General features: G+C 41.6%; 1 protein-coding gene across 2 annotated transcripts in view; it reads left to right on the top strand.

Moving 5' to 3' along the window:
• Positions 1-21,010, top strand: part of EMP3 (epithelial membrane protein 3 (MAM blood group)) — a 128,284-nt gene extending 107,274 nt beyond the window's left edge. For both annotated transcript variants that reach the window (XM_073656303.1, XM_073656302.1), the window contains exons 2-5: positions 4,946-5,045; positions 7,418-7,520; positions 9,646-9,786; positions 16,447-21,010. In XM_073656303.1, coding sequence (XP_073512404.1) covers positions 4,968-5,045; positions 7,418-7,520; positions 9,646-9,786; positions 16,447-16,616 — 492 coding nt within the window. In that variant the 5' untranslated portion in view covers positions 4,946-4,967 and the 3' untranslated portion in view covers positions 16,617-21,010. The remainder of the gene's footprint in view (positions 1-4,945; positions 5,046-7,417; positions 7,521-9,645; positions 9,787-16,446) is intronic.
• The last annotated feature ends 3,841 nt before the right edge of the window (positions 21,011-24,851 follow it).

A 24,851-nucleotide genomic window follows, 5' to 3' on the forward strand; every position in this document is an offset into this window, starting at 1 on the left:
GGGCGGATGTGCAGTACCCAGCCGCAGCCACTATTCCGTTGAGTTGTGCAGCTCCATAACTGAGCAGTTCCGGCCGCTCCTGGCACTATGAACTACTAATCAGACATTGATGACCTATCGGGTTTCAGTCACAAAGTTGGCGCCGGCACGGTTTCAGTCACTGCTCTGTGTATAGAGATCAGAGGCTATAACCATGCCCCTTGCACTGACTGATAGCTGGCCTGATGAGCCTGCTGTAAGTTAATGTCGGGGGCATGGTGACAGCACCGCTCCCTATACACAGAGCAGTGACTGAAACCAAGCTAGCACCACCTTTATTACTGAAAGACCGAGCCTGCCAGGGGGAATAAAGTTAATTTCCTTCCGGCAGTGTGGCTCTCAATGTGGTGGCCGCACGGTGTCAGACGCTATTAACCTGCAGATTAACCCCATATCTGCAGGTTAATAGTGTTCGTTTACATTACAGGTTCCCTTTAAATTCCCAGAGAAGCATTGCATGGCCTATAAGTCTCCTTACCCTAGCTTGGCACTCTCCACAATGAGAAATATTCCCCCTTAAATCTTCTGTTTGAGGCCTTTGACCCAGCTAAATCAGACCTCTTTCTTTGCACTGATGAGGGGCAAAAACCCCTAAAGACATGTCTGCGAATGGAATGTCTGATCTGGATTCTTATCCTGAATCATGTGGCAAAGGGTTTATATTAATTTTTAGTATTGCTACCCCCAATAGGTGGCACTAGAGGTTCTGTCCTCTTCCTCTCTGAGGAGGCGATTTGCATATTTAAATTCTCAGTGGAGCATTGCAAGCCTATAAGTCTCCTTACGCCTGCTTGGCACTTCCCAAATGTAGAAATGTTCCCTTAGACACCACTTCTAATGGTGAAAAACATCTTTTACAAAAGTATAGGTAATATTAAAATTCACAATATGATCTAAATTTTGCATATATTTTTCCTAAACCCCATTCACATACATCATAACTTTTTGTTTCGCAGAATGAATGTGCAAAATTTACTCCAAAACTCTGCAGTAAATATGTGTGAACATGGTCTTCTTACACTTCTCAGTGACACTCTGGAGTAGTTTAGTCATCATTTATCATAAGTTATTTCAGACTGTGGTGATCTCATCCTGTGTCTGAAGTTGTGGGCAGAGGGGTGTAACATTGGCATGGAACATAGAGAAAGGAAAACACATTTCCAGAGGGATAAACAGGACCAAAGAGGAGAACCATGGAGGAGGAGAGGATACACAGAGGAGGCGGAGGAAGAATGTGGTGACAATAACCCTCAGAACTTCCTAGTCCAGATATGAGGGTACACTGCTATAGATAGTGATGTGCATGTAGTCATAGAGAGTAACCCACCACCGTCCCTGCAGACCTGTCATATTCCAATATCATAAAATCCCATTTATATCTTTGTATGGGGTCAGCTGTGCCCCACTGGCCAAGGTAAAATAGCATCATTTATAGCAAATTAGGTTATTTTGGCCAGAAATGACGTATGGATGGAGGATCCTTAGTTCAAGCTGTGACCACTGCACTGAATGTAATACCATGAATGTCCCTGTAGGATGGAGACCTAGATCCATGTTCATACAGTATATTTATTTTGTTTATAAACTCCACAACTTTAATTGGATGTTATGGTTTTGTAGCCAGCTACCGGGTAAAACTTGGATTTTTGCTGTCTAATAGAAAGTGACATTTGCGAGTCTGACTGTGTTAAATCTCCATAGATTAACACCAGGCGGTTTAGAAAGTTATATAGGAGATTACATTATTAAGTGATTAGTATTTTACTAATCTTGCGATACATGAAAGATTCATCTAACTAGGAGAAATGATGTTTTCAGTGTAAGTCTGGATCCACCAGAAAAAAGGACTCTGAAGGCCATCCCACCATCTATACAAAACATGCAAGCTTACAACTCCTAAAGGGAATCTGTCAGCAGGATTTGATACCCCAAATTATTTATACGTGTATATAGCTCTTTCAAAGACTAGTTCAGTAATACCTTTACATGGCCTGTACGTTCCTCCATTACTGAGAACTCAGCGTTTCAATAGACATGCAAATGAGACGGAAGGACTATTTGTAGACCTGAAGCCTCTGTCACTCCAGCTCTATTCCCTGCCCAGCACCACCTCCTACTGCTGCTTGACTTACAGCATTTTATAGATCTAAAGTCTCTGTCACTCCAGCTCTAATCCCCGCCCAGCACTGCTTCCTCCTGCTTGATTGACAGCCTCTATGCTGTGTGACTTCAGGAAAAGGAGCTGTCAGTCGACTACACTGGGCATTCATATTAATGCCTTGCATGCCATGGATAGCTTATCATGTAATTTATGGACTAGGTGGGATAGTCGGTATGTCTCCAGCTCATAGGGGGAAGTCCTGTTAAGGGAATCCCTCCTTGATGTCAGTATTTCCCCATAGAGTACATACAGTGTGGAGAAAATAAGTATTTGATACACTGAAGATTTCACAAACTTTCCCACCTACAAAGAATGGAAAGGTCTGTAATTTTTATCGTAGGCACACTTCAACTGTGAGAGGCAGAATTAAAAAAAAAAAAATCACATTGTATGATTTTTACATAATTAAATTGCATTTTATTGCATGAAATAAGTATTTGATACAATAGAAAAACAGAACTTAATATTCGGTACAGAAACCTTTGTTTGCAATTACTGAGGTCAGACGTTTCCTGTAGTTCTTGACCAAGTTTGTACACACTGCAGCAGGGATTTTGGCCCACTCCTCCATACAGATCTTCTCCAGATCTTTCAGATTTTGAGGCTGTCGCTGGGCGACATTGAGTTTCAGCTCCCTCCAAAGATTTTCTTTTGGGTTCAGGTCTGGAAACTGGCTAGGCCACTCCAGGACCTTGAAATGCTTCTTACGGAGCCACACCCTAGTTGCCCTGGCTGTGTGTTTCGGGTCATTGTCATACTAGAAGACGCAGCCACGTCTCATCTTCATTGCTCTTACTGAGAAAAGGACGTTGTTGGCCACAATCTACATACATGACCACAATCCATCCTCTCTTCAATATGGTGCAATCGCCCTGTCCCCTTTGCAGAAAATCACCCCCAAAGTATGATGTTTCTCCCACCATGCTTCATGGTTGGGACGGTGTTCTTGGGGTTGTACTCATCCTTCTTCTTCCTCCAAACATGGCGAGTGGAGTTGATACCAAAAAGTTCTAGTTTGGTCTCATCTTACGACATGACTTTCTCCCATGCCTCCTCTGGATCATCCAGATGGTCACTGGCAAGCTTCAAACGGTCCTGGACATATGCTGCCGTGAGCAAGGGGGCCTTGCGTGCCCTGCAGGATTTTAATCCATGACGGCATAGTATGTTACTAACTGTAATGTTTGAGACTGTGGTCCCATCTCTCATCAGGTAATTGACCAGGTCCTCCCGTGTAGTTCTGGGCTGATTCCTGACCATTATCAGAATCATCGTTACCCCATGAGGCGAGACCCCACATGGAGACCCAGACCAAGGAAGATTGACAGTCATCTTGTGTTTCTTCCATTTTATAATAATGTCACCAACAGTGTGACTTTTATACAGTTAACAAGCTAAAACAGGTGCAATTAATACAGGTAATGAGTGCAGAGTAGGAGGGCTTCTTAAATAAAAAGTAACACATCTGTGAGAGCCAGAATTCTTGCTGGTTGGTAGATGATCAAATACTTATTTTATGCAATAAAATGCAATTTAATTATTTAAAAATCATACAATGTGATTTTCTGTTTTTTTTTTTTAGATTCTGGCTCTCACAGTTGAAGTGTAACTAGTAGTTACTACAATAAAATTACAGATCTCTCCATTCTTTGTAGGTGGGGAAACTTGCAAAATTTGCAGTGTATCAAATACTTATTTTCCCCACTGAATGGACAGGGATGTTTATTAAAGGAGATTTGGTTCTTTTAAAATTAAGTATCTCCTCCAAGTCCTCCTGCTCTGCTGATTCTGGAACATTTTTTCTTTTTCTTCTGAGTCCTTCTGTTCCAAAGTTATGTGCCCCCTAAAATAATGGTGCAAAATGTTCCCTTCAACCAATTGGGCGTATACCACAGAACTTCTCAGTAGGTTTTTATGTTTTCTCTTCTGATGCTGGCCAATCAAAACACAGCCACGCCAACGGAGAGGTTCTGTAGTATATGCCCAGTTGGTTGACGGGAAAATATGTATCATTATTTTCGAGGGGTATAACTTTGGAACAGAGGGGCACAGAAGGAAAATACAAATTTTTCCAGACTCAGTGGAGCAGTACCAATTGGAGGAGATACACAGGTCAAAATTAAAAAATCCAGTGAAAAGTATCCTTTAACTAAACTGTTGCACCATTGCACGAACAGAACATATCATCAATCAGGTTAAATTGGTTATTTGAGAATCAGTCGATTAGAAATAAACCTTAGTGGAAAGTGACTGACTCAGCTCCAAATGGGGGTGTCTTCTCATGCACCTTTGAGGCTTATACATTAATTACGCCTGCACATGGGATGACCACATGATGCTCTGATACTGTACACACAATTGGATTTCCCCATTTCCCTACCTGTTGTATTACATAGATTCTTCAAAGGGAGCAATTTTAATATAAGAGAATAATCATAAATTCAATAATATTAAGTAGGACAGTTCACTAAAAGTGGGAAACTTTGCTTCAAATTGTGTTGCAATGTATTTATAAATAATAGTTTTAATATTTCAATCTTTAGCAATTAGGAAAGAATAAAAGACGTCATGAATCAGATGACTACATGACATAAAGTCATATAATAATAATAATTTCTATTTATATGTGGGGCTAAAATCTTCTGAATCTGCAAAATGTGATAGTGTCTGTTTTTATGTGTACACATTTTTCTCATTATTTTTACATTATGTAATAAGAGGTTACTGATCATTGTTTTTCTGCAGGTTTCTTATAAAGAATTGGAAAATGAGTCTTCTGCTCTTTGGTATAACTGCCCTACACATCATCATCTTGATCATTCTCTTCGTTGCCACCCTTGACAGTGTAAGTAAATATGTCAATCAATCTAAAGTTTTATGTTATGCTGATATTGGTATAATTCTGTTTAGAAATCTAAACGATATCATACCAATAACGGAGAACAATATAGTAAGCTAAACCTAGGGGCACTGATTTGTCACCAATGCTGTCATGGAGCAGATAACTAAAAAAAGGATGTATAGTGTGACAAAAAACATTTTTCCCATTAATTTTAATCGTGGAAAAGATTAGTTATTTCATCTGATACTTCCTAGCTAAAATTAGTGTTATCTCTGACATGGTCTTCCATTAAATCCTTCATTACGATGAATCAATCAGATGGAGCTTCTCACAGACCCCGGGTGAAGGAAGATTCTCCAGGGAGTGATAACAACAGATCAGGATTCTTTTATTCGTTGAATTATACAACACGTTTCTACCACATTTGGGGTCTTCACCAGTGCTGGCACAAACAGGCAACAAAATGTTCTTATGATTTGCTTTATTTTTGAATCATACGACACTGGTTACATGACACTTCATATTTTATGGTTCTTAGCAAAACGTCAATGAAGAGATTCATGTGGCACGAGGAATCTTATTCCTTAGCTGCTGTCTTGCATTCCTTATTTAATATAGTACTTATACCCATTTCATACCACACATAATAGTGTTACTTTAAAGAATTTGTTAAAACATTTATGTAAAACATCTGGAGTATGCACCATCATAGTGTTAATTATTGCTTACAATACAGTTACTAGGAGTCAGGTATCTTTACACTTTTAGGGTATTCTTGCATTTCGAGTTGCCCTCCATTCACAGTTATCTTCAAAAATGTGGTCCACTTAAGTAGTTAAAAGAAAAATATTCAAAATATTTTACATTCTTTAGCCCTCATTTGTATGCTCACTGTCTGATGTGATATAGTCATCAAGAAGGCAGAAAAGTCTAAGGATATAGGCACGTGATAATATTATATAGGCAAATGCATAAGGCGTTCTATTGTACAATGTGGTGCCACATGGATGCATCATATGATGGAACAAGTATAAAGTCTCTGAGTGGACTTCAAGTGGTTAATCCAAGAAAAGCTAAAAAGAGAAGGATGTAAGACAATTAGAGTACATTCAGTTCCATAAAGGTGAATGTGGATCAAACAAGGAAAACCACAAATAGGTGGTCTAGATATGGAGATTTTCACTTCTGAAGATGTGTTAAAAATTTAAATACACAATAGACTTTCATCATCAAAGTTCTATCCATGTCCCGCGGTTCTGCTGAACATTGGTCCCGGGTTTTGGCAGCTCCATTTCTGTGTTGAGTTCAATGCAGAAAAGCGCTTCTTGTGTCAGACCCATTTCAGTAGGTAAACCAGCTCTCTTCCCTGTGACTTACAGGGGTTATCTGGGAGTTTGCCTATTTTTCTCTATGGGGCCAAGAACTTGTTGTGTTTGGTGCCATCTCTGCCGGCTCAGAGTAGTCACGGACCGCTCTTGCTGGCAATTCTGCTGCTTCATTTGACTTCATGTCAGCAGAGCACAATCTTCTCTTCCGGTCTGCTCTATCAACGGGGCGTCACTGCTGACGCAGTAAGGCAGAGGACAGCCGAATGTCAATTAGCATGCCCACACCGAAAGAGCAAGAGCTACTCTGCTGATGTGAGGTCAAATGAAGTAGCAGAATCGCCATCAGAAGCGGTCCGTGACTACTCTGAGTTGGCAGAGATTGGTGCCGGTCAGAACAGGTGGGTGGTAAGTAACTTCTTACTTAGCCCTATAGAGAAAAATAAACAAAGTCCCGGATATCCCCTTTAACTAATGAAATGAGCCAATCAGTCATTCCTTCATACACATCATCAATTATGTGCTTAAATAGTCAGCTCTCGCTTGTGTCGAGCTGTATGCAGAAATGGAGCTGCTGGGACTGGCACGGACAAAGCACCAAATTTGTAGCCTTTTTCAGTATATATACCACATGAATCTGCACTTTTACTGTACTGAGCCTGATGAAGATACCAATTCGGCATTGAAACGAGTAACCTGAATACTTTGCCAATAAAGGAACCTTGACTACATCTACTATTCTTTGGTCGGTTATTATCAGCAGCGCCCATGTCCTGCACTTTTTTCAACATTGTTGTGTAATTTATTCTACTGATCATTGGAAGTCACAGAGATCTGGACCGTGGTGATGACATTCCCGTCATAGGCCACAAACGATTAATGTGATTCTACGCTTTTAGGAAGACTGAAGCCGATGTTAGAACGCCTCTCTCATTGGCTGCCATTACAAAAAAATTAAGAAAAATTACGTGTAATGCAGGCGAGTGCTAAGTATTTAATGGGTGAAAATGAACGTGCCGCCTAACCTACCTGTGTTTATTATACCTCCAGTCTTGGTGGGTGCTCTCACAAGACGAGACTCTGAACCTATGGCACGACTGCATTTATAACAACAGCTCGGAAAGCTGGATGTGCACTTCAGTGTCTACAAATGGTAAGTTTTAGTCCCATTAAACATCATGATATATTTATTTGTAATCTTGTCTTGTTGGCACCAGAAACTGCTGGCATCAAATACAGAGGCAAAGAGTACCTCATTTTTCATTTTTACGTTTTTTCCTGTCACTGACAATGGTGAAAGACCATTTAGCTATAAAGAAACGAAACCTCTGTGTATTATGAAATTACATAACAGTAAAACTCCGATTAAAGGGGAATTCTCATAACTTATTGATCATTGGGGGTGCAACTACTAGGACCCCTAGCCATTCCGAGAATAGGTCTCCTAGATCCAAAGACTGGGCTCTGCCGATACTCATCTTCTATGGCAGAGAGGTACTCATTCTTTGCATCTGCTCCATTCATTGTCAGGGGGCTGCCAGAGAAATCCGAATACAGTGGTTTGCTATTTCCAGCAGTCCCATAACTAATAAATGGAGCAGGGACCAAGCATGCGCACCTCTGCTCCATTCAAGAAAGAACTCTGCAGAGCCGGGATCTCAGGAGCCCAAGACATGTTCTCGGCTTCACTAGAGGCTGCAGCAGTCAGACCTCCAGTGATCAGTAAGTTATCCCCAGTCTGGCCAATAAGGGATAACTTTTGATTTTGGGAATACCAGTTTAAGTCAATAATTCACTTTATTTTGTTATTAGCATTAAAGGGTTTTCCCTTCTAGCCCAATTTTACAAGAGTGAGTTCACGAGAGAGAACACACTTGGATGAGGGAAGCAGTATCAGTTATGCTTGAGTTCTAATTTTTAAAAAATATTGTAGTGGAAACCCCTTTAATCCAAGAACGGACACTGCATGGGTGCAACCTGTGCAGCCACACTGGAGCCCAATAGGTAAGGGGTGCCACTACTACCTCCAAAGCAGGTAGAATTGTGCATTATGATGACCTATTGGACAATAGGGAACCCATATATTCATCTTGCACAGGGGCCCTCTTCTGTTTGTTTCCACTGCTGCTTTATTCAGCAGTCTGTGAAGGGAACCTGACAAATGATTGATGCTGTCCCAACCACAGGCAGCATGAATCAGACACTGACTCTGTGCCAAGTGTGGCTTTAGAAGTGATTTATAGAGGGGTAATAATACATTGCGATCATGGGATTTCATCTCTCTTTTTATACATCCTTTAATCTTGTGCTGCTGCTTGACATTGAGTACTGCTGCTAAGCTCACTTGTAACTAGAATACCCAAATCGTTTTCCTGTTCTGTAGTCCCGAGTATACTCCCATTCAATGTATTTGCGGCAATACGATTTTTTCGGCTGTGGTGCATTGCTCTACATTTATCAAGATTGAGCTTCATCTGCCATGTTTTTTCCCATGCAAACATCAGATCGTTCTCTAATATTATACGGTCAAGCTCAGTTTTTATTCTCCTACAAAGTTTTGTGTCATCAGCAAAGACTAAAATTATATTCTTTATCCCATCCACAAGGTCATTAATAAAGAGGTTGAAAAGAATTGGTCCAGGCACAAATCCTTGATGCTTGTGACCCCCACTGCTGACATTATCCCGTTTTGAAAATGCCCAATTTACAATGACTTTTTGTTTCCTCTCCCGTAACTAGTTTTTACCCATTTGTACATAGTATCCCCTAATCAATGCTTCTGGAGGTTCAGTACGAGGCCATTGTGTGGTCCATTATAAAATGCCTTTATAAAATCCAGATATATCACAACAGCAGCATGACCAACATGCAGATTTGGACCTATCTCCTCATAGAAACCCAACGTGCTGGTTAGACGTGACTTGTGACTTCTAATGAGAACTAACAATCTTGAAACAGATGTATTCAATTACAGGGAAAAAAAGGAAACATTTTCCTATCAATGAATTTTCATCAAATTATGTTTTCAGTGGTTTGAATTTAGGATTCATGATGGAATCCGGCCATATTTGCCAAACGATTTAGAAAAACTCTTAAGATTCACCTTAAATATCAATTATTATAGCCAGATCGCCCCATACCAATGACCCCATAAAAAGTGCAAACCAGATTGTTTCAATAAAAATGTCCGTGAGTGTCAAAGACAACAATTAGTGATTACATTGAGCTCCATATACAGGAATATTCCGCATGAAGAGTTTGTGCTCTGTCTTCCTCAGAGTGGTTCCACGCGGTTCAGGCTCTGGTCGTGCTCTCAGTCCTGTTTTCCAGCTTCTCCTTCATGCTGTTCATGTGCCAGCTCTATACTATGGACAAAGGGGGACTCTTTTATGCAACAGGTGTCTTTCAAATTCTGGCTAGTAAGTATTACGTCCTCAATTTCTACTTAATTTCAAAGTGGATATATTTCATGTTTTTTTTCTATCTCGAAATCCACTCCTGCATTACTTATAGTGATTGTACTTAGCATTGTCTGAGCAAAGTTTGGATGAGATCCTCATAGTTACAAATGATTTTCAAGAGTCTTTGTCTTGATGATAAATCAGAGAGATTGCAGGAGATGATGACTGATTAGTTCACACTACATTAGAAGTGTTAGCTTTTACAGATTCAAAGGGAATTTAATTAATGTGCTACTTATATAGAGAATTTGTCAAAGTTTTACATATAAAGAAACTCATGAAATATGAATGACATCTCTGGATTCTTCTGCAAGGACCATTGTTTCCACGATAAGACTTATTTCCCAACGTCTTGGCAAAAAAAAGCTTTAAAGCAAGGGTTCTCCATTAAGGGGGTTGTCAAAGACTATTTAATTTTTTTATTATGGTCCTAATATCTAACAGACAGGTAGTTGCTGATTACCTGCCTGTTTTGCCCACTTTATATGTAACAAACAAATTAAAGCTGCACTTTGAAACGCTACAGTATCTAACCATTGAATATATGAAATTGGAACTACATTACTGCTATAGAAAATAAGTTAAAAATGAAAATATTTAGCACATAGATTGGCCAATTCATGTGACTCCAACAGCCAGCAATAAGGCAACCTCCTCTGCTGGGACCCTAACCTAAGTGGCTCTATTAGCTTGCACCTGTTCACATTTGTCTTTCTGTTTGGAAGTGACGATCAAGTCCTTTTGATATTTGCAATACACGTCTTCTGATCGAGCACTCCACCCATGAGCCTATGGTGGTTTTAAACAGAGCTTAATTCTACCTACTGTAAGGTTGCAGCTGGACAGGTCATGGACGGGAGGTATGTGTCCCCGAGGTGCCAAGCCTCGGTGATGTAGGACCTGGAGAAGTAGGCTCCAGCACACATACTGCTGAGTGGTATGTTAATGGGCCCGGATTATGGGTCCAGGTTTTACCAGCAACTGAAAGAGCTGGGTGGGATCAGCTGCTCCCTTACCTCCAGTCCAGGTCTTGAAAGGTCTGATTTAAGACAGCTGATGCTGTCTCACTCTGTCTGTGTGTTTTGCAAGGTGAGGAGGCCTTGCATGTGCTGCTCAGACCTGCTGCAGTCAGAGGAAAAGCACTTGCATTTAAATGGCTGAGGCCGTGCTTCATGGACCAGTTATTTTTCAATTTTGTTCTGTTATACCTTTTTCTACCTAGAAGAGGCTATTTAATTTGTTATCCTGACTGGTTTATGGACATTTAATAAACCGCCTGTTTTTTCGCACCAACGAACTGCATCCCTGTGTGTGAACCTGCGTCTACCACAGAGCCGATCCCTCACAAGTTGGTGCTTTGAATGCTGGCAGAAATCCCAGAGGACAGGTGATTGCTGTCTGGAAACTGCATGTCCTGTGTCAAGGCAGCTGTAGCAGTACAAGAGCGGTCCGCAACCATGGAGGAGCGGATAAAACAACTGGTACAGGCGAATATGCATCTGCAACATGCTCAGCAGGAGACAAATTATCTGTTGATGCAGCAATTCCAGTTACAGCAGCAGCTAATGTGGCAGCATCAACAACAGCAGCTAGAACATATGACGCTCCTGACAGAGGCTCTCCGCGTCAGAGAAGCCTCACCACCTCTAAGCCGAAGTGACGAGACTCAGTTGCAAAAGATGATTCCAGGGGATGACATCGAGGCGTTCCTAGCCGTGTTTGAGAGGGTAGCAGACCGTAAGAGACTGCCACCAGAGCAGTGGACGGAGGTTCTAGCACCATATCTGACCGGGGAGCCACAGAAGGCGTGCTTTGATTTGGCCCTGCAATACGCCAAAGAGTATGACTAACTTAAAGCTGGTATCTTAGTTCGGCTGGACGTAACTCTGGCAGTCAGGGCACAACAGACCGACCTCTGGGACTTTCACAGGGACAAACCTCCCCGGTCACAAATGTTCGACCTTCTGCACCTGGTGCAGAAGTGGCTGCTGCCAGAGACTTGTTCCCCAGCCCAGATGGTTGAGAGAGTGCTCATGGATCGGTTTATCCACTCACAGCTTAAGCTGATTCAGTCCTGGGTTGCCCAGGGAGATCCCCAAAATGCAGACGACCTGGTAGGCCTAGTGGAGAGGTACCAGGCATTAGAGAGTTCCCTGGGTAGTTAAGCAGAGGTTAGGTTACCTTTCTGGGTTTCCAAAGGGGTGATGGCTCCCAAAAGAAGGGGACAAAATCCACACAGAGGGGGTACCCAAAGTCCCAGGTGGCATCTGAGTCACAGCTGGGTAATCAGTCCCATTCCATCCTCTGTTGGAAGTGTCATGTCCTTGGCCATATAGCCGCCTTGTTTCCCATGAACTCTGAGCCAAAGAACTGCAACATAGGCCGGCATTGCTCCTATTTTGCCGACCCCGCCTGCAGCGCCGTTCCTCAACTTGGTGAGGGCCCTCGGGCATGTTCAGTGTCTGTAAACGGGGTACGAGTGACTGGACTTTTTGACTCAGGAAGTTTGGTGTCCCTGATAAGGGCCACACTTCCACATCGTCTAATCCCTGGGAAGGTGGTAGGTGTCCGGTGTATCCATGGGGACGCCAACAAATATTCTGTGGCCCTGGTGGATGTAAACACTGACTGTGGCATCGTGTCTCATGAAGTGGGGGTCGTCAAGGACTTGCTGCTCCCCATAATAATCGGACGGGACTTTGCATTATTCTGGACATGTGGGGGAAAACGGGGACGCCTGGTTGCTTGGACAACAGCCAGACCACCCCTAAAGAAACCTCGCCGCAGACTGTAGGGGACGAGTTTCCCATGTGTGTGCTTCTTGGTGATAAGGATGAGGTAGCATTTACTGAGGCCAACATCCCTGAGCTGGAGGTGTCCGAGGGAAACTTTAGAACTGCCCAAATAAGGGACTCAACTCTTAAAGGTGCATTCAAAAATGTGACAGTGGTAAACAGGGTGCTTCAGGAGCCAGAGGCTGACAGTCGGTTCCCTCATTTTGCTATGAATGGGGATTTGCTTTATAGAGTAACCAAGCCAAGGGGAGAGGTAATAGAGCAGTTACTGGTGCTAAGGCCCTATAGACGCAGGGTGCTAGACATGGCTTATTCCCATGTGTTGGGTGATCACCTGGGGGCAGATAAGACCCAGGAACAGATCCTCCAGAGATTCTACTGGATTGGGTGATACAGAATAATAATATGCTATTGTCGTTCCTGCACCACATGCCAGCTAACCTCACCGGTGTCCAACTTCCGCAGTCCCCTAGTACCATTGTCCATCATCAAACTTCCTTTTGAACGCATAGCAAAGCATTTAGTGGGGCCCCTGGTGAAGTCTGCAAGAGGACATCAATATATATTGGTGGTCCTGTATTAAGCTACCTGGTACCCTTAAGAAATTCCTCTGCAAAGTGTATCTCACGGGAGCTGCTCCATATCTTCTCTCGAACCAGTTTACCGAAGGATCAAGGGACCCCCTTCATGTGGAAGGTCATGAAGAAATTGTGCAAGACACTGAAGATTTCACAACTCAGAACCTCAGTGTACCATCCCCAGACGGACGGACTGGTGGAGAGGTTCAACAAAACCTTGAAAGCTATGTTGAGGAAAGTATTGGAGAAGGTCGGCCGAGTCTGGGACTGTCTGCTTCTCTATATGTTATTCTCCATCAGAGAGTACTTCCGGATGTGGCAAAATAGTCCTGGGAAGCTGAGACCACACCCTATAGAAGCATAGTGGAGCATATGGGCGATATGAGAGAGGATTGCCAACGTGATGCCCAATGTGAAGGAGCATCTCCTCAAGGCACAGGAGGCACAGTCCAGGGTGTATAGTAGGTCAGCCAGAGTGATATGGTTCAACCCAGGGGATCGAGTACTTGTACTAGTGCCCACAGTGGAGAGCAAGTCCCTAGCCAAGTGGCAGAGCTCCTATGGGGTGGTAGAGAAAGTTGGTGAAGTTAACTACAGTATAAAATCCACCAACCAGGGAAGAGGAAGCCCTACCAGGTTTACCCTGTTAACTTGATTAAACCATGGCAGCACAGAGAACCCGTGGAAGCTCCTTGTCTGGTAGCCAAGTCCGAAGTCAGCACAGAAGATGTGAAGGTTGCAGACAACTTGTCCAGCTCACAGAAACAGCAATGTCAGGAGCTATTGCAGCGGAATAAAGACCTGTTTTCTGAGTTGCCAGGCCTCACTCAGGTAGTAGAGCATGAGGTACTCACAGAGCCTCATGTTTGCATCAATCTAAAACCGTATCGGATTCCAGAGAAACGCCAAGAGGTGAACTCGAAAGAGGTGAAGCTGATGATGAATCTAGGAATCAATGAAGAATCCAAGAGTGGCTGGTCCAGTCCCATAGTGTTGGTACCAAAACCAAATGGGGAGTGGCAGTTCTGTAATGACTACAGGAATCTCAATGAGGTCTCGAAGATTGACACCTACCCAATGCCTAGGGTAGATGAGCTTATGCGGTAAATGAGCTTATGAGGCTAAGACCAGCTCGGTATATCACCACCCTGGACCTCATGAAAAGATACTGGCAAAGTCCCCAATCCAAAGAGGCCAAGGAGAAGATGGCATTCTCGACACCATACGGATCATGTTATCAGCATGTCAGGATGCCGTTTGGGTTGCAGGAAGCACCGGCCTCTTTTCAGAAAGCCATGGACAGGATCTTGGCACCGCACAAAAAGTATGCAGTGACCTACCTAGAAGACACCATCATATTTAGCCAGGACTGGGGAAGTCATCTTGGCAAAGTTCAGGCCATACTTGACACGCTAAGGAAGGCAGGCTTTACCATCAACCCAAAGATATGTGCTATGGGGATGGAGGAAGCCAAGTATCTGGGCTACGTGGTCAGTAGAGGTGAAATAAAACCACAAATAAATAAGGTGGAGGCGATCCAGAGCTGGCCACAGCCCCTCACGAAGAAGCAGGTCGGGGCATTTCTAGGCATCGCTGGGTACTATTGAAGATTTGTCCCTAACTTTTCCCTGATAGCAGCCCCACTGACGGATCTTCTGAAAAGGACGAAGTCGACTATGGCTAAGTGGTCCCCAGATGCTGAGACGGCCTTCCAGGAACTAAAACTGTCCCTCTGTAAACTGCCAGTCTTGGTGGCACCCAACTTCTTCAAAGAGTTTGTGGTCCAGACCGACGCATTGGATGTTGTGCTGGGCGCAGTCTTGTCCCAGCAGATTAACAGAGAGTAACGCCCTGTAATGTACCTCAGTTGGAAGCTGTCCACATGTGAAAAGACCTATTCCATAGTGAAAAAAATAATGTTTGGCCATCAAGTGGGCGTTGGACACTTTGAGGTATTACTTGTTAGGTAGAAGGTTCAGGTTAGTGTTGGACCATGCCCCACTGAGGTGGATGCAAGAGAAGAAGGGAAATAATGCCCGAGTAACTAAGTGGTTCCTAGCCCTACAGGATTTTAGCTTTCAGATGGAGCATAGGCCTGGGAAACAACATGGGAATGCAGATACCCTATCAAGGGTCTATTGTATGTTTTCAGAAGGTGCCAAGCACTCCCGGCTTTGGGCAGAGGGGGGGTATGTAAGGTTGCAGCTGGACAGGTTGTGGACGGGAGATATGTGTCCCTAAGGTGCCAAGCTTCGGTGATGTAGGACCTGGAGAAGTAGGCTCCAGCACACATACCGCTGAGAGGTATGTTAATGGGCCCAGATTATGGGTCCAGGTTTTACGAGCAACTGAAAGAGCTGGGTGGGATCAGCTGCTCACTTACCTCCAGTCCAGGTCTTAAAGTCTTATTTAAGGCAACTGATGTTGTCTCACTCTGTGTGTTTTGCAAGGTGAGGAGGCCTTGCATGTGCTGCTCAGACCTGCTGGAGTCAGAGGAAAGCACTTGCATTTAAACGGCTGAGGCCGTGCTTTATGGACTGGTCGTTTTTCAATTTTGTTCTGTTATACCTTTTTGTACCTGGAATAATTTGTTTAATTTGTTATCCTGACCAGTTTATGGACATTTAATAAACCGCCAGTTTGTTTTCACCGACGAACTGCATCCTTGTGTGCGAAACTGCATCTTCCACCGAGCTGATCTCTCACACTACCTATATAATTGTAGGCTTTCAGCCCTGGAGAAGTGTCATGTTAGGTTAGGGTCCGAGCAAAGGAGGTTGCCTTATCGTTGGCTTTTGAGCTCACATGAATTGGCCAATTTATGTACCAAGTATCTCCATTTTTAACTTATTTTCTATAGCAGTAATGCAGTTCCAATTTCATATGTTCAATGTTTACATACTATAGCATTTCAGAGTGCAGCTTTAATTTGTTAATTACATATAGAGTGTCTTCTCTATGGTGAATTGTGCTGCCTCTAATACCTGGATTCCCATGCCCACAGCTACATGGTCATGTGTAACTGTGCTACTATGCAGTGACTTTGAGAAGAGTATGAGCGGGACATTCAAGGTAGTGAGTAGTCCTGAAGAAGTTAAAGTCTTCTCCCCATTCTTGATTTTTTTAAATTATTCTAGGAGTGTGATGATGTGGTAATCTCTTCTGGGTTTTATTAATCTTAGCATTTGTATTGAACTCCATTAGATAGTATCCCGAATAACTGACTACTTGTATCCTTTGTGCAGGTCTGGCTGTGTTTTCGGGAGCTGTGATCTATGCCACCCATGTGACAGAGTTTCATAAAGATAAGGGTGAAGGAGGATCCTTCGGCCATTGCTTTGTTCTGGCTTGGGTGGCTTTTCCACTCAGCATGTTGAGTGGCATCATGTACATCCACCTAAGAAAACGGGAGTAACCAAAAGAGACATTTTCCTTACCGCAAATGCAGAGATATAAGCGAGAAGCATTGGACAGATTCAGGGATAGCGCGACCTGTTGGATTTGTCCTGTGAACATGTGACCCTTTGGAGTATTAACAATATTCTATATTTCCCCCACGTCATGGATCACCACATTCCGAGAAATAATCATCCGATATTACAAGACGAGAAGATCTCACATTTCCACCCATCTGCTCGAAAATAAATGCTGTTCCGTAGAATAATCTCTGATAGGAGACCTATAGCGCTTTATAAGATTTATTTTTCTTTTTTAGCATTTAAGATTGAAAAACTCATCCTACAAGGAATACATCATAGATGCCAATATTTTTTTCGAGATACCATAGAAGTGTTATCACAAAGCATTAGAAGGCAAAACGGCAGGCAGAAGCCGCTTTAGATATGACCTTCTGGTTTTCCTGCCATTGTAAATACTATAATATTATATATATATTTTTAGTACATTCAGATTGAGAATATAAAAGTGGCAATTACCTGCAGATTATAAATCTGTTTTAGATATTTTATTAGATATATATCATGATTTAATGTGATTATGAAAATGGCTTCCTTCACCACCTGGACTAATGCCATTATGGGGTGGCAAGGAGATTACATTTCTGTCTGTTGTCAGCAGAATACCGTCACCATCTATATTATGTCCCAACTGGATGGGGGATTCTCAGAATACAGTATGTGGTGGCCACGTTCTGCTTGCCTGTGTCATGGAACCTGAATCCCATGCCGTGAGGCTTACCATAAGGAAGCTCACCCTTATAGAGGGAGCCACTCCTATAATAACATTATATCATAATACTGAAAGGGTTGTTGAATTAATAAAATCCCTTTCAGTAAATTTTAACATCACCAAAGGGACAGAGGTTTCCTGCCTGTGAAATCCATTAGTCCAAACCCAAGAGAGGCACCACGAAAGCATAGATTTTGCTTTGGCAAACCTGGTCCATTGGACTGGTTATCATGTAATACTACTTGCTGCAACCTCTGTAGGGAAAATGTATGACCAAGTGGAAATTCCTCAGCTGGTAAAGGGGGGTTTCTAAAGTCCCATAGAAATCTTCTGATCACTGGGCCAGCTGGCATTAAAGGGGTTGTCCAGGACTAGCACATCGATTTCCTATCTTAAAAGGGACCTGTCACCAGGTTTTCCTCATATAAAGTAGGGCTTGAACCTGTAAGCCCTACGTGATGGAATTCTAGAATGCTGTATATATGTCCCCAATCTGCTCTGCAAGGCACAAGAAATAGCTTTTATTTTACTTACAGACGGTGCAGTCCATTCCAATTGGGCGTCTTTTGCCTTGATCTGGCGTCTCCTCTTTTACTGAGATCGCCGTCCTCCTTCCCTGCTTCGTGTGGGTGACATGTCCTCTGTCATCCACACAGTGTCCTCCATGGCGCTCCTGCGCAGGCGTACTTCTCTGCCCTGCCGAGGGCAGAGCAAAGTACTGTGATGGGCATGCACAAGGAAAGGTCAAAGAGCATGCTCACTACAATACTTTGCTCTGTCCTCAGAACGGCAGAGAAGTGTGCCTGCGCCAGAGCGCGATGGAGGACACTGTGTCGATGACGTAGAACGCGTCAACATGACGCAAGAAGGAAGACGGCGCTTGCAACAAGAAAGGAGGCATCGGATCAAGACCAGTGATGCCCATCGGACCGGAACATGTCGATAGTAATTTTAATAAAAGTTCTTTTTTGTGTCTTGCAGAGTGGATTGAGGACATATACACAGCATTCTAGTATTCTGTAACAGAGGGCTTATAGGTGCTGGTCGTACTTCAAATGGGACAAACCTGGTGACAGGTTCCCGTTAAAGATAGGTCATCAATATTAGATGAATTGGGGTCCAACACCGAGCTCGCCCAACTATCAGCTATCCTTTGCTCCTGCAGTGGCCAGTTGGTCTGCACCTTAGCTGCCATTCATTTGAATAAGATATATATTGCAATACCACAAAATAATGTATAGAACCATAATGTTCTCGTTCCAAACATTATTAACATCCCGCCATTACCGAGGTAGATAGCAGCTAATTACAGAGGTGTCAAGTGTCGAACCCCCACCAATCTGATATTCATGATCTCATGCATACTGTAGGTAATGAACAATGTGTTAGGACCAACAACCCCTTTAACAAGGAGTCTGTCAGCAGTTTTGACCCCTCATTGGCAGACTACCTTAAACAAAAACAATGAAACAATCCTTACAAAATTACTAAGTGATAAAAGTAAGTAAAAAGAAAACATAGTTGGCTATATGTGAAGAGTATTGATCACAGACGTACAACATTCTTAGTAGTTTGAGTTCCAGTTTGAAGGGAAATCCTGGAATGTCCAAAAAAATGTCAATGGGCATCAGAGGTTCAGAAGTGATGATGAACTCCACAGTGCACCCAAAACAAGAAGTCAACACAATCCAGTATAATAATAATTCACCTTAGATAACCTCTTATTTTTAAATAACTGTTGTTGTAATCTGATACTTTTAGGATCTATAAATGTCTTTTATTAGTTTATTAGTTTTATTAGTTCAGCACAGTCCTAAATAGAGACACTACTTGTTACTTTTATTAATGGCGTTTTTTTCATTGCCCCCTTTTTTACCAATAAGTAGTTAAATACTTACCGGTTGCCATCTCTTACAGTTTCCAGCTGCTGCATTCCCTCTCCTTCATCATGTGATTGTAGTTGTGATCAGCTGGCTCTCACGTCTTCTGTGTGGACCAGAGGTCACTTTCTCAATGTAAGTCTATGAGGCTCAGAACAAGCCTATAATAGATTCACATTAAGGCCACGTTCACACATTCAGTATTTGATCAGTATTTTGCATCAGTATTTGTAAGTCAAAACCAGGAGTGGGTCAAAAATGCTTTACCTCTGATTGTCCCACTCCTGGTTTTGGTTTACAAATACTGATCTAAAATACTGACCAAATACTGAACGTGTGAACGAGGCGTAAGAGAGGAACTAATGGTCTTCAGTGGGATCTGCATAGAAAGAGCAGCAGGCACATGATGCAGGAGAAGGACCGTAGCAGTGCAGGAAATGGCAGAACACAGTGACCGGTAATGCACTAATTACAAACAAATTACTGGTTGTTAACGGGAATAAAAAAAATGCCGGAATGCTCCATTTAATTCACTAAATATTTTAAAGGGAATCTGTCAGCGGGTTTTTACCACCTAATCTAAGAGCAGCATAATGTAGAGACAGAAACCCTGATTCTAGCAATGTGTCACTTACTGGGGTGCTAGCTTTAGTTTTAATAAAATCACAGTTTTATCAGCAGGACATTATCACTAGAGGACTAAGTAAACCTGCTGTCATGTAGTCCTCCATATTCATGAGCTTTGCATAACCCCGCCACCACCACTGATTGACAGCTTTCTGCCTACGCACAGTATGTAGAAAACAGCCAATCAGTGGTGTGGGCGGGGTTATACAGAACATTCAGAGAACTGTTATATCTGCAGCAAAGAAAACATAAATTTTATCAAAACTGCAGCAAGCAGCCCAGTAAGTGACACATCACTGGGATCAGGGTAATGCTGCTCTCAGATGGGGTAGCAAAAATGTGGTGACAGATTCCCTTTAAACCTCATTCACATGTGTATTAAACACGTTTTGAGAACAGATCGTGATGCACATACCGGCCGCTGGTCTCCTGATCAGGACTCAGCCTCCCATGTGCCTAAGGCCTAATTCAGGCATCTGTTTTTGCGTACGAGAGCTGTACATGTTTTTCACGGATTGCAACCCTTACCTGTGATAGTCTATTGGGCCATTAGCATGTCCGTAATTTTTTGCAGACAGAGCAATCTGCAGAACATCATGGAGACATGTCCCATTTTGATCAAAATAGGTAATGCAAGTCTGTGAGTCCATGGAATAATCAGACAGCACTTGGAAGACATTCGAGTGTGGTCCGATTTTCAAAGATTCTTAAGTAGGAAAAGGTAGAGATACTTTTTTTTTTCCATGCACGAGAAAAACTGATGACACTTGGACCATGCTTGGATCAAAGTCTGGTCAAAATAACCTGTCTTCTAAATGAGGCCTAAATGACAGTCAAATTCCTATCTGGAGACCCACGGCTAGTCCATAAATACTCAGATGTCTGAACGAAGCTCTATTCTGTCCTGTCACAGTGTGACCTGTGTCATCCTACCTAGTCCATTATCGTTGTGTAAGTTCAGCACAGACTACTTTTTGTGATATTATTGTGCATTCTCCTGCTTTAGGCCCATTAGAAGTGTACAACTGCTTTTGTATGTTTGTTGCTTATTGATTTTTCGAAGAATCTTTACCTTGACAAACCTTATAATTAAATATATTTTTCTTTAATCTGACCTTTACAATGAATGGTTAATGAGTTTTCTATGGTATAATCACTATATGCCCTCCCATCTTCAGGGTCATTGCTAGCTTTTAGAAAGCTGGTGAAGGAGAAAAAAAACATTTCGGAGTGGGCTCTGGTCTATGTAACTTTCATATCTCATTTTAGAAGGAAATACCAATAAATCATAAAAATGTGAAAGTCAAGGAATACCAACAAAATATAAATCCCCAAAAGTATCCCAGCAAGGCAAATTAGAAACAATGAAAAATATTGATTGAAAAAATAGAAATTACTTTATTGAGCCAAAGGGTATAATAAAACCACACAAAAAAGCCAAAGTGTAGGAGGAATAATTGATCTGAACATTATACATGATATACTAAATAATGAAAAAAGGGGCCTGCAAGAATTAATTATGGTGTATAAATAGAATATATGATTAGTAGAAGAATGAATTAATCGAAATCATGATCTAGAATGTACAACACTAATATTATTTCGATCAAAATATTGCAAAAAAACAATTTTGTCAATATGATAAATATAATAAGAATTGTGAAATCTGATTTAATGTAAAAAAATTGTACAAAGAAAAAGGAAAAAAGACAAGTATAAGGGATGTGTGATACAGACTACATTGCACAGTAAGGATTATTCCTCTGCTACGCACACCAACGCGCGTTTCACAGCAGCTTTTTCAGGGAGTGTAACTTTCATGCTGCAAATACCTAAGCAATTCCACCATATCCCAAAGCTGCTTCACCTTTGCTTGATTGACTGTGTATTGAAGTGCACAAACCAGCTATGTTTTGTGAAATAGAGTTCAGAAACCCCGTAAAAACTATGAAGGTCACATACAGTCATGGCCATTGAAATTGTTCTGAAAAATTAAGTATTTCTCCCAGAAAATTATTGCAATTACACATGTTTTGTTATACACATGTTAATTTCCTTTGTGTGTATTGGAACAATACAAACAAACAGATAAAAAGGCAAATTGGACATAATTTCACACAAAACTCCCAAAATGGGCCGGACAAAGTTGTTGGCACCCTCAACTTAATATTTGGTTGCACACCCTTTGGAATAAATAACTGCAATCAATCGCTTCCTATAACTATCAATAAGCTTCTTACACCTCTCAACTGGAATTTTGGACAACTCTTCTTTTGCAAACTGCTCCAGGTCTCTCATATTTGCAGGGCACCTTCTGCCAACAGAAATTTTAAGATCTCTCCACAGGTGTTCAAAAGGATTTAGATCCGGACTCATTGCTGGCCACTTCAGAACTCTCCAGAACTTTATTTCCATCCATTTCTGGGGGCTTCTTGAATTATGTTTGAGGTCATTGTCATGCTGGAAGACCCATGACCTAGGACATAAACTCAGCTTTTGGACACTGGGTACTACGTTGCAATCCAAAATCCTTTAGTAATCTTCATATTTCATGATGCCTTGCACACAGTCATGGCACCCAGTGCCAGAAGCAGTAAAACAGCCCCAAAACATCTTTGAACCTCCTCCATATTTGACTGTAAGTATTGTGTTTTTTTCTTTGTAGGCCTCATTCTGTTTTTGGTAAACAGTAGAATGATGTGTTTTACCAAAAAGGTCTTTCATCTGTCCACAAGACGCTTTCCCAGAAGGATTTTGGCTTACTCACATACATTTTGGCAAACTGCAGTCTAGCTTTTTTATGTCTCTGTAATCAGTGGGGTCCTCCTGGGTCTCCTGCTATAGCGTTTCATTTCATTCAAATGTGAATGGAAAGTTCACGCTGACACTAATCAATCCTGACCCTGCAGGACAGCTTGAATTTCTTTGGAAATTGGGGCTGCTTATCCACCATCTGGACTATTCTGCATTGCAATCTTTCATAAATTTTTCTCTACCGTCTACGTCCAGGGATATTAGCTACAGTGCCATGGATTGTAAACTTCTTGATTATGTTGCCCACCGTGGACAAAGGAACATCAAGATCTCTGGAGATGGACTTGTAACTTCTCCATGTTTAGTGTGGCACACACAGACACACAATGCAAAGATTTAGTCAACGTCTCCCCTTTTTTCTGCTTTCAGGTGTGATTTTCATATTACCTACACATGTTACTTGCCACGGGTGAGTTTGAACGAGCATCACATGCTTGAAAAAAAGTTGTTTACCCACAGTTTTGGAAACAATTTTGTCCAGGCCAATTTTTGGGGTTTTGTGTGAAATTATGTCCAACTTGCCCTTTTTCTTTTTTTTGTGTTGTTCCAATACACACAAAGGAAATAAACATGTGTATAACAAAACATGTGTAATTGCAATAATTTTCTGGGAGAAATATTTCATTTTCTGAAACAATTTCAGGGTTGCCAACACTTTCGGCCAGTACCATAGATAGATAATAGATAGATAGGAAAGATCGATAGAGAGACAGATAGATAAACAGACAGGCGCAAACTGTAGAATACTTACCAGTCTGTCTCCTCTTCTTCAGTTATTCAAAACTCCTGCAGGGTAGAGGACCTGTGGTGACATCACAGTCACATGACTGGTCACATGATTGTGATGTTACCACAGGTCCTGAAGAAGGATTCAGTGAATGCATTAAACACTGGGAGTCCTGGGCACTTGTCCAGTTTAGCCCCATAATGCTGGCCCTTAGAGCAATGCTGAAACCTTTTGCCCTGTATATTTTTTTTATGTCCAAATAAAAGTATTTAAATATATCTTGCACTCCTGCCTTACTTCAGCAGAGCTATTATTTTTCCATTGGCTTTTCTTTTCTTTTTTTTTTTCATATTTTCTTATTTTGGAACAACTGATAAAGGAACATAGGATCATTAGAGAAAGATGCTGAGAAGCAGGGGCGTCATATCTCGTTCATCTCATGTAGTGGGCCAACCTCTAAGGTTAGGTAGGGAATTTACTTAGGGATTTCTAGGGTTATCCTTAGCATATTCACTACCATCCAGTTCTATTACCTATTGTGGCTTATTCTTCATACAGTGTCTTATCATATTTTAGGGATACATTTTAATAATCAATAATAAAAGTTGTTTGTAATCAATCATTTTTTATGTCTTCAAAGCAGATTGGAACATAGTCAAATCAACCTTTAATTATTTCATTAATATGAGTAACAATGTAATTTATTTTATTCTATTGGGAGTTTCAAACCTTTACTGAATACCCTTCAAGTTCATATCTTTGACACCATATTTGTACTTAGCAAGTCATCATAGTTATTCACTACACAATTTGCTCGGGGATGTAAACCATAGAAGAAAAATCTTTATTATCCTATAATTTCCTTTAAAGAGCACCTTTTAAAGCGTACAACATTGTACAGAAGCTAAGATGTCTGTTGAAAGCTTCCTTTCTTGGGGGGGAATATTATTACCTTGGTAAAGTAAGGCAGGTACAGGCAAGTCTTGTGCTTCCTTCTCTGTTTTGCTAAGATACCTGGCATACAACGTTATTTCTGTACCTACTCAATTTCTAAGTAAATGTACACATCATGCCTTGGACGTACAGTATGTGTTGGTGTTTTGTTTCTTTTTGGTTTGTTTTTCAGATTGATCCAATTATATAATGAGCAAAATACAAGTTAGGATTTTTCCGACCAATGACTCTTTAGTGATTGAAAAAAGTGATGATTTTTTGGAACTTCTAACTTTGAAAAACTTGCATATTCAGTCATACGATATTCATAATATCCTGTTAACATCAGATTTAAAGGGGTATTCTCAAATTGTTTCTTGAGCACTTTAAAGCTCTGCAGTCTCTTTACTTCTTGGTTACTTGGGGGTGGGCACTCCTTTTTGAGTGACAGTTCTGGTCAGGATCTTCATCCTGCAATAAC

The sequence above is a fragment of the Phyllobates terribilis genome, unplaced genomic scaffold (genome assembly GCF_046119375.1).
Source record: "Phyllobates terribilis strain yellow unplaced genomic scaffold, ASM4611937v1 Scaffold_12__6_contigs__length_324123572, whole genome shotgun sequence".
Classification (NCBI taxonomy): domain Eukaryota; kingdom Metazoa; phylum Chordata; class Amphibia; order Anura; family Dendrobatidae; genus Phyllobates; species Phyllobates terribilis.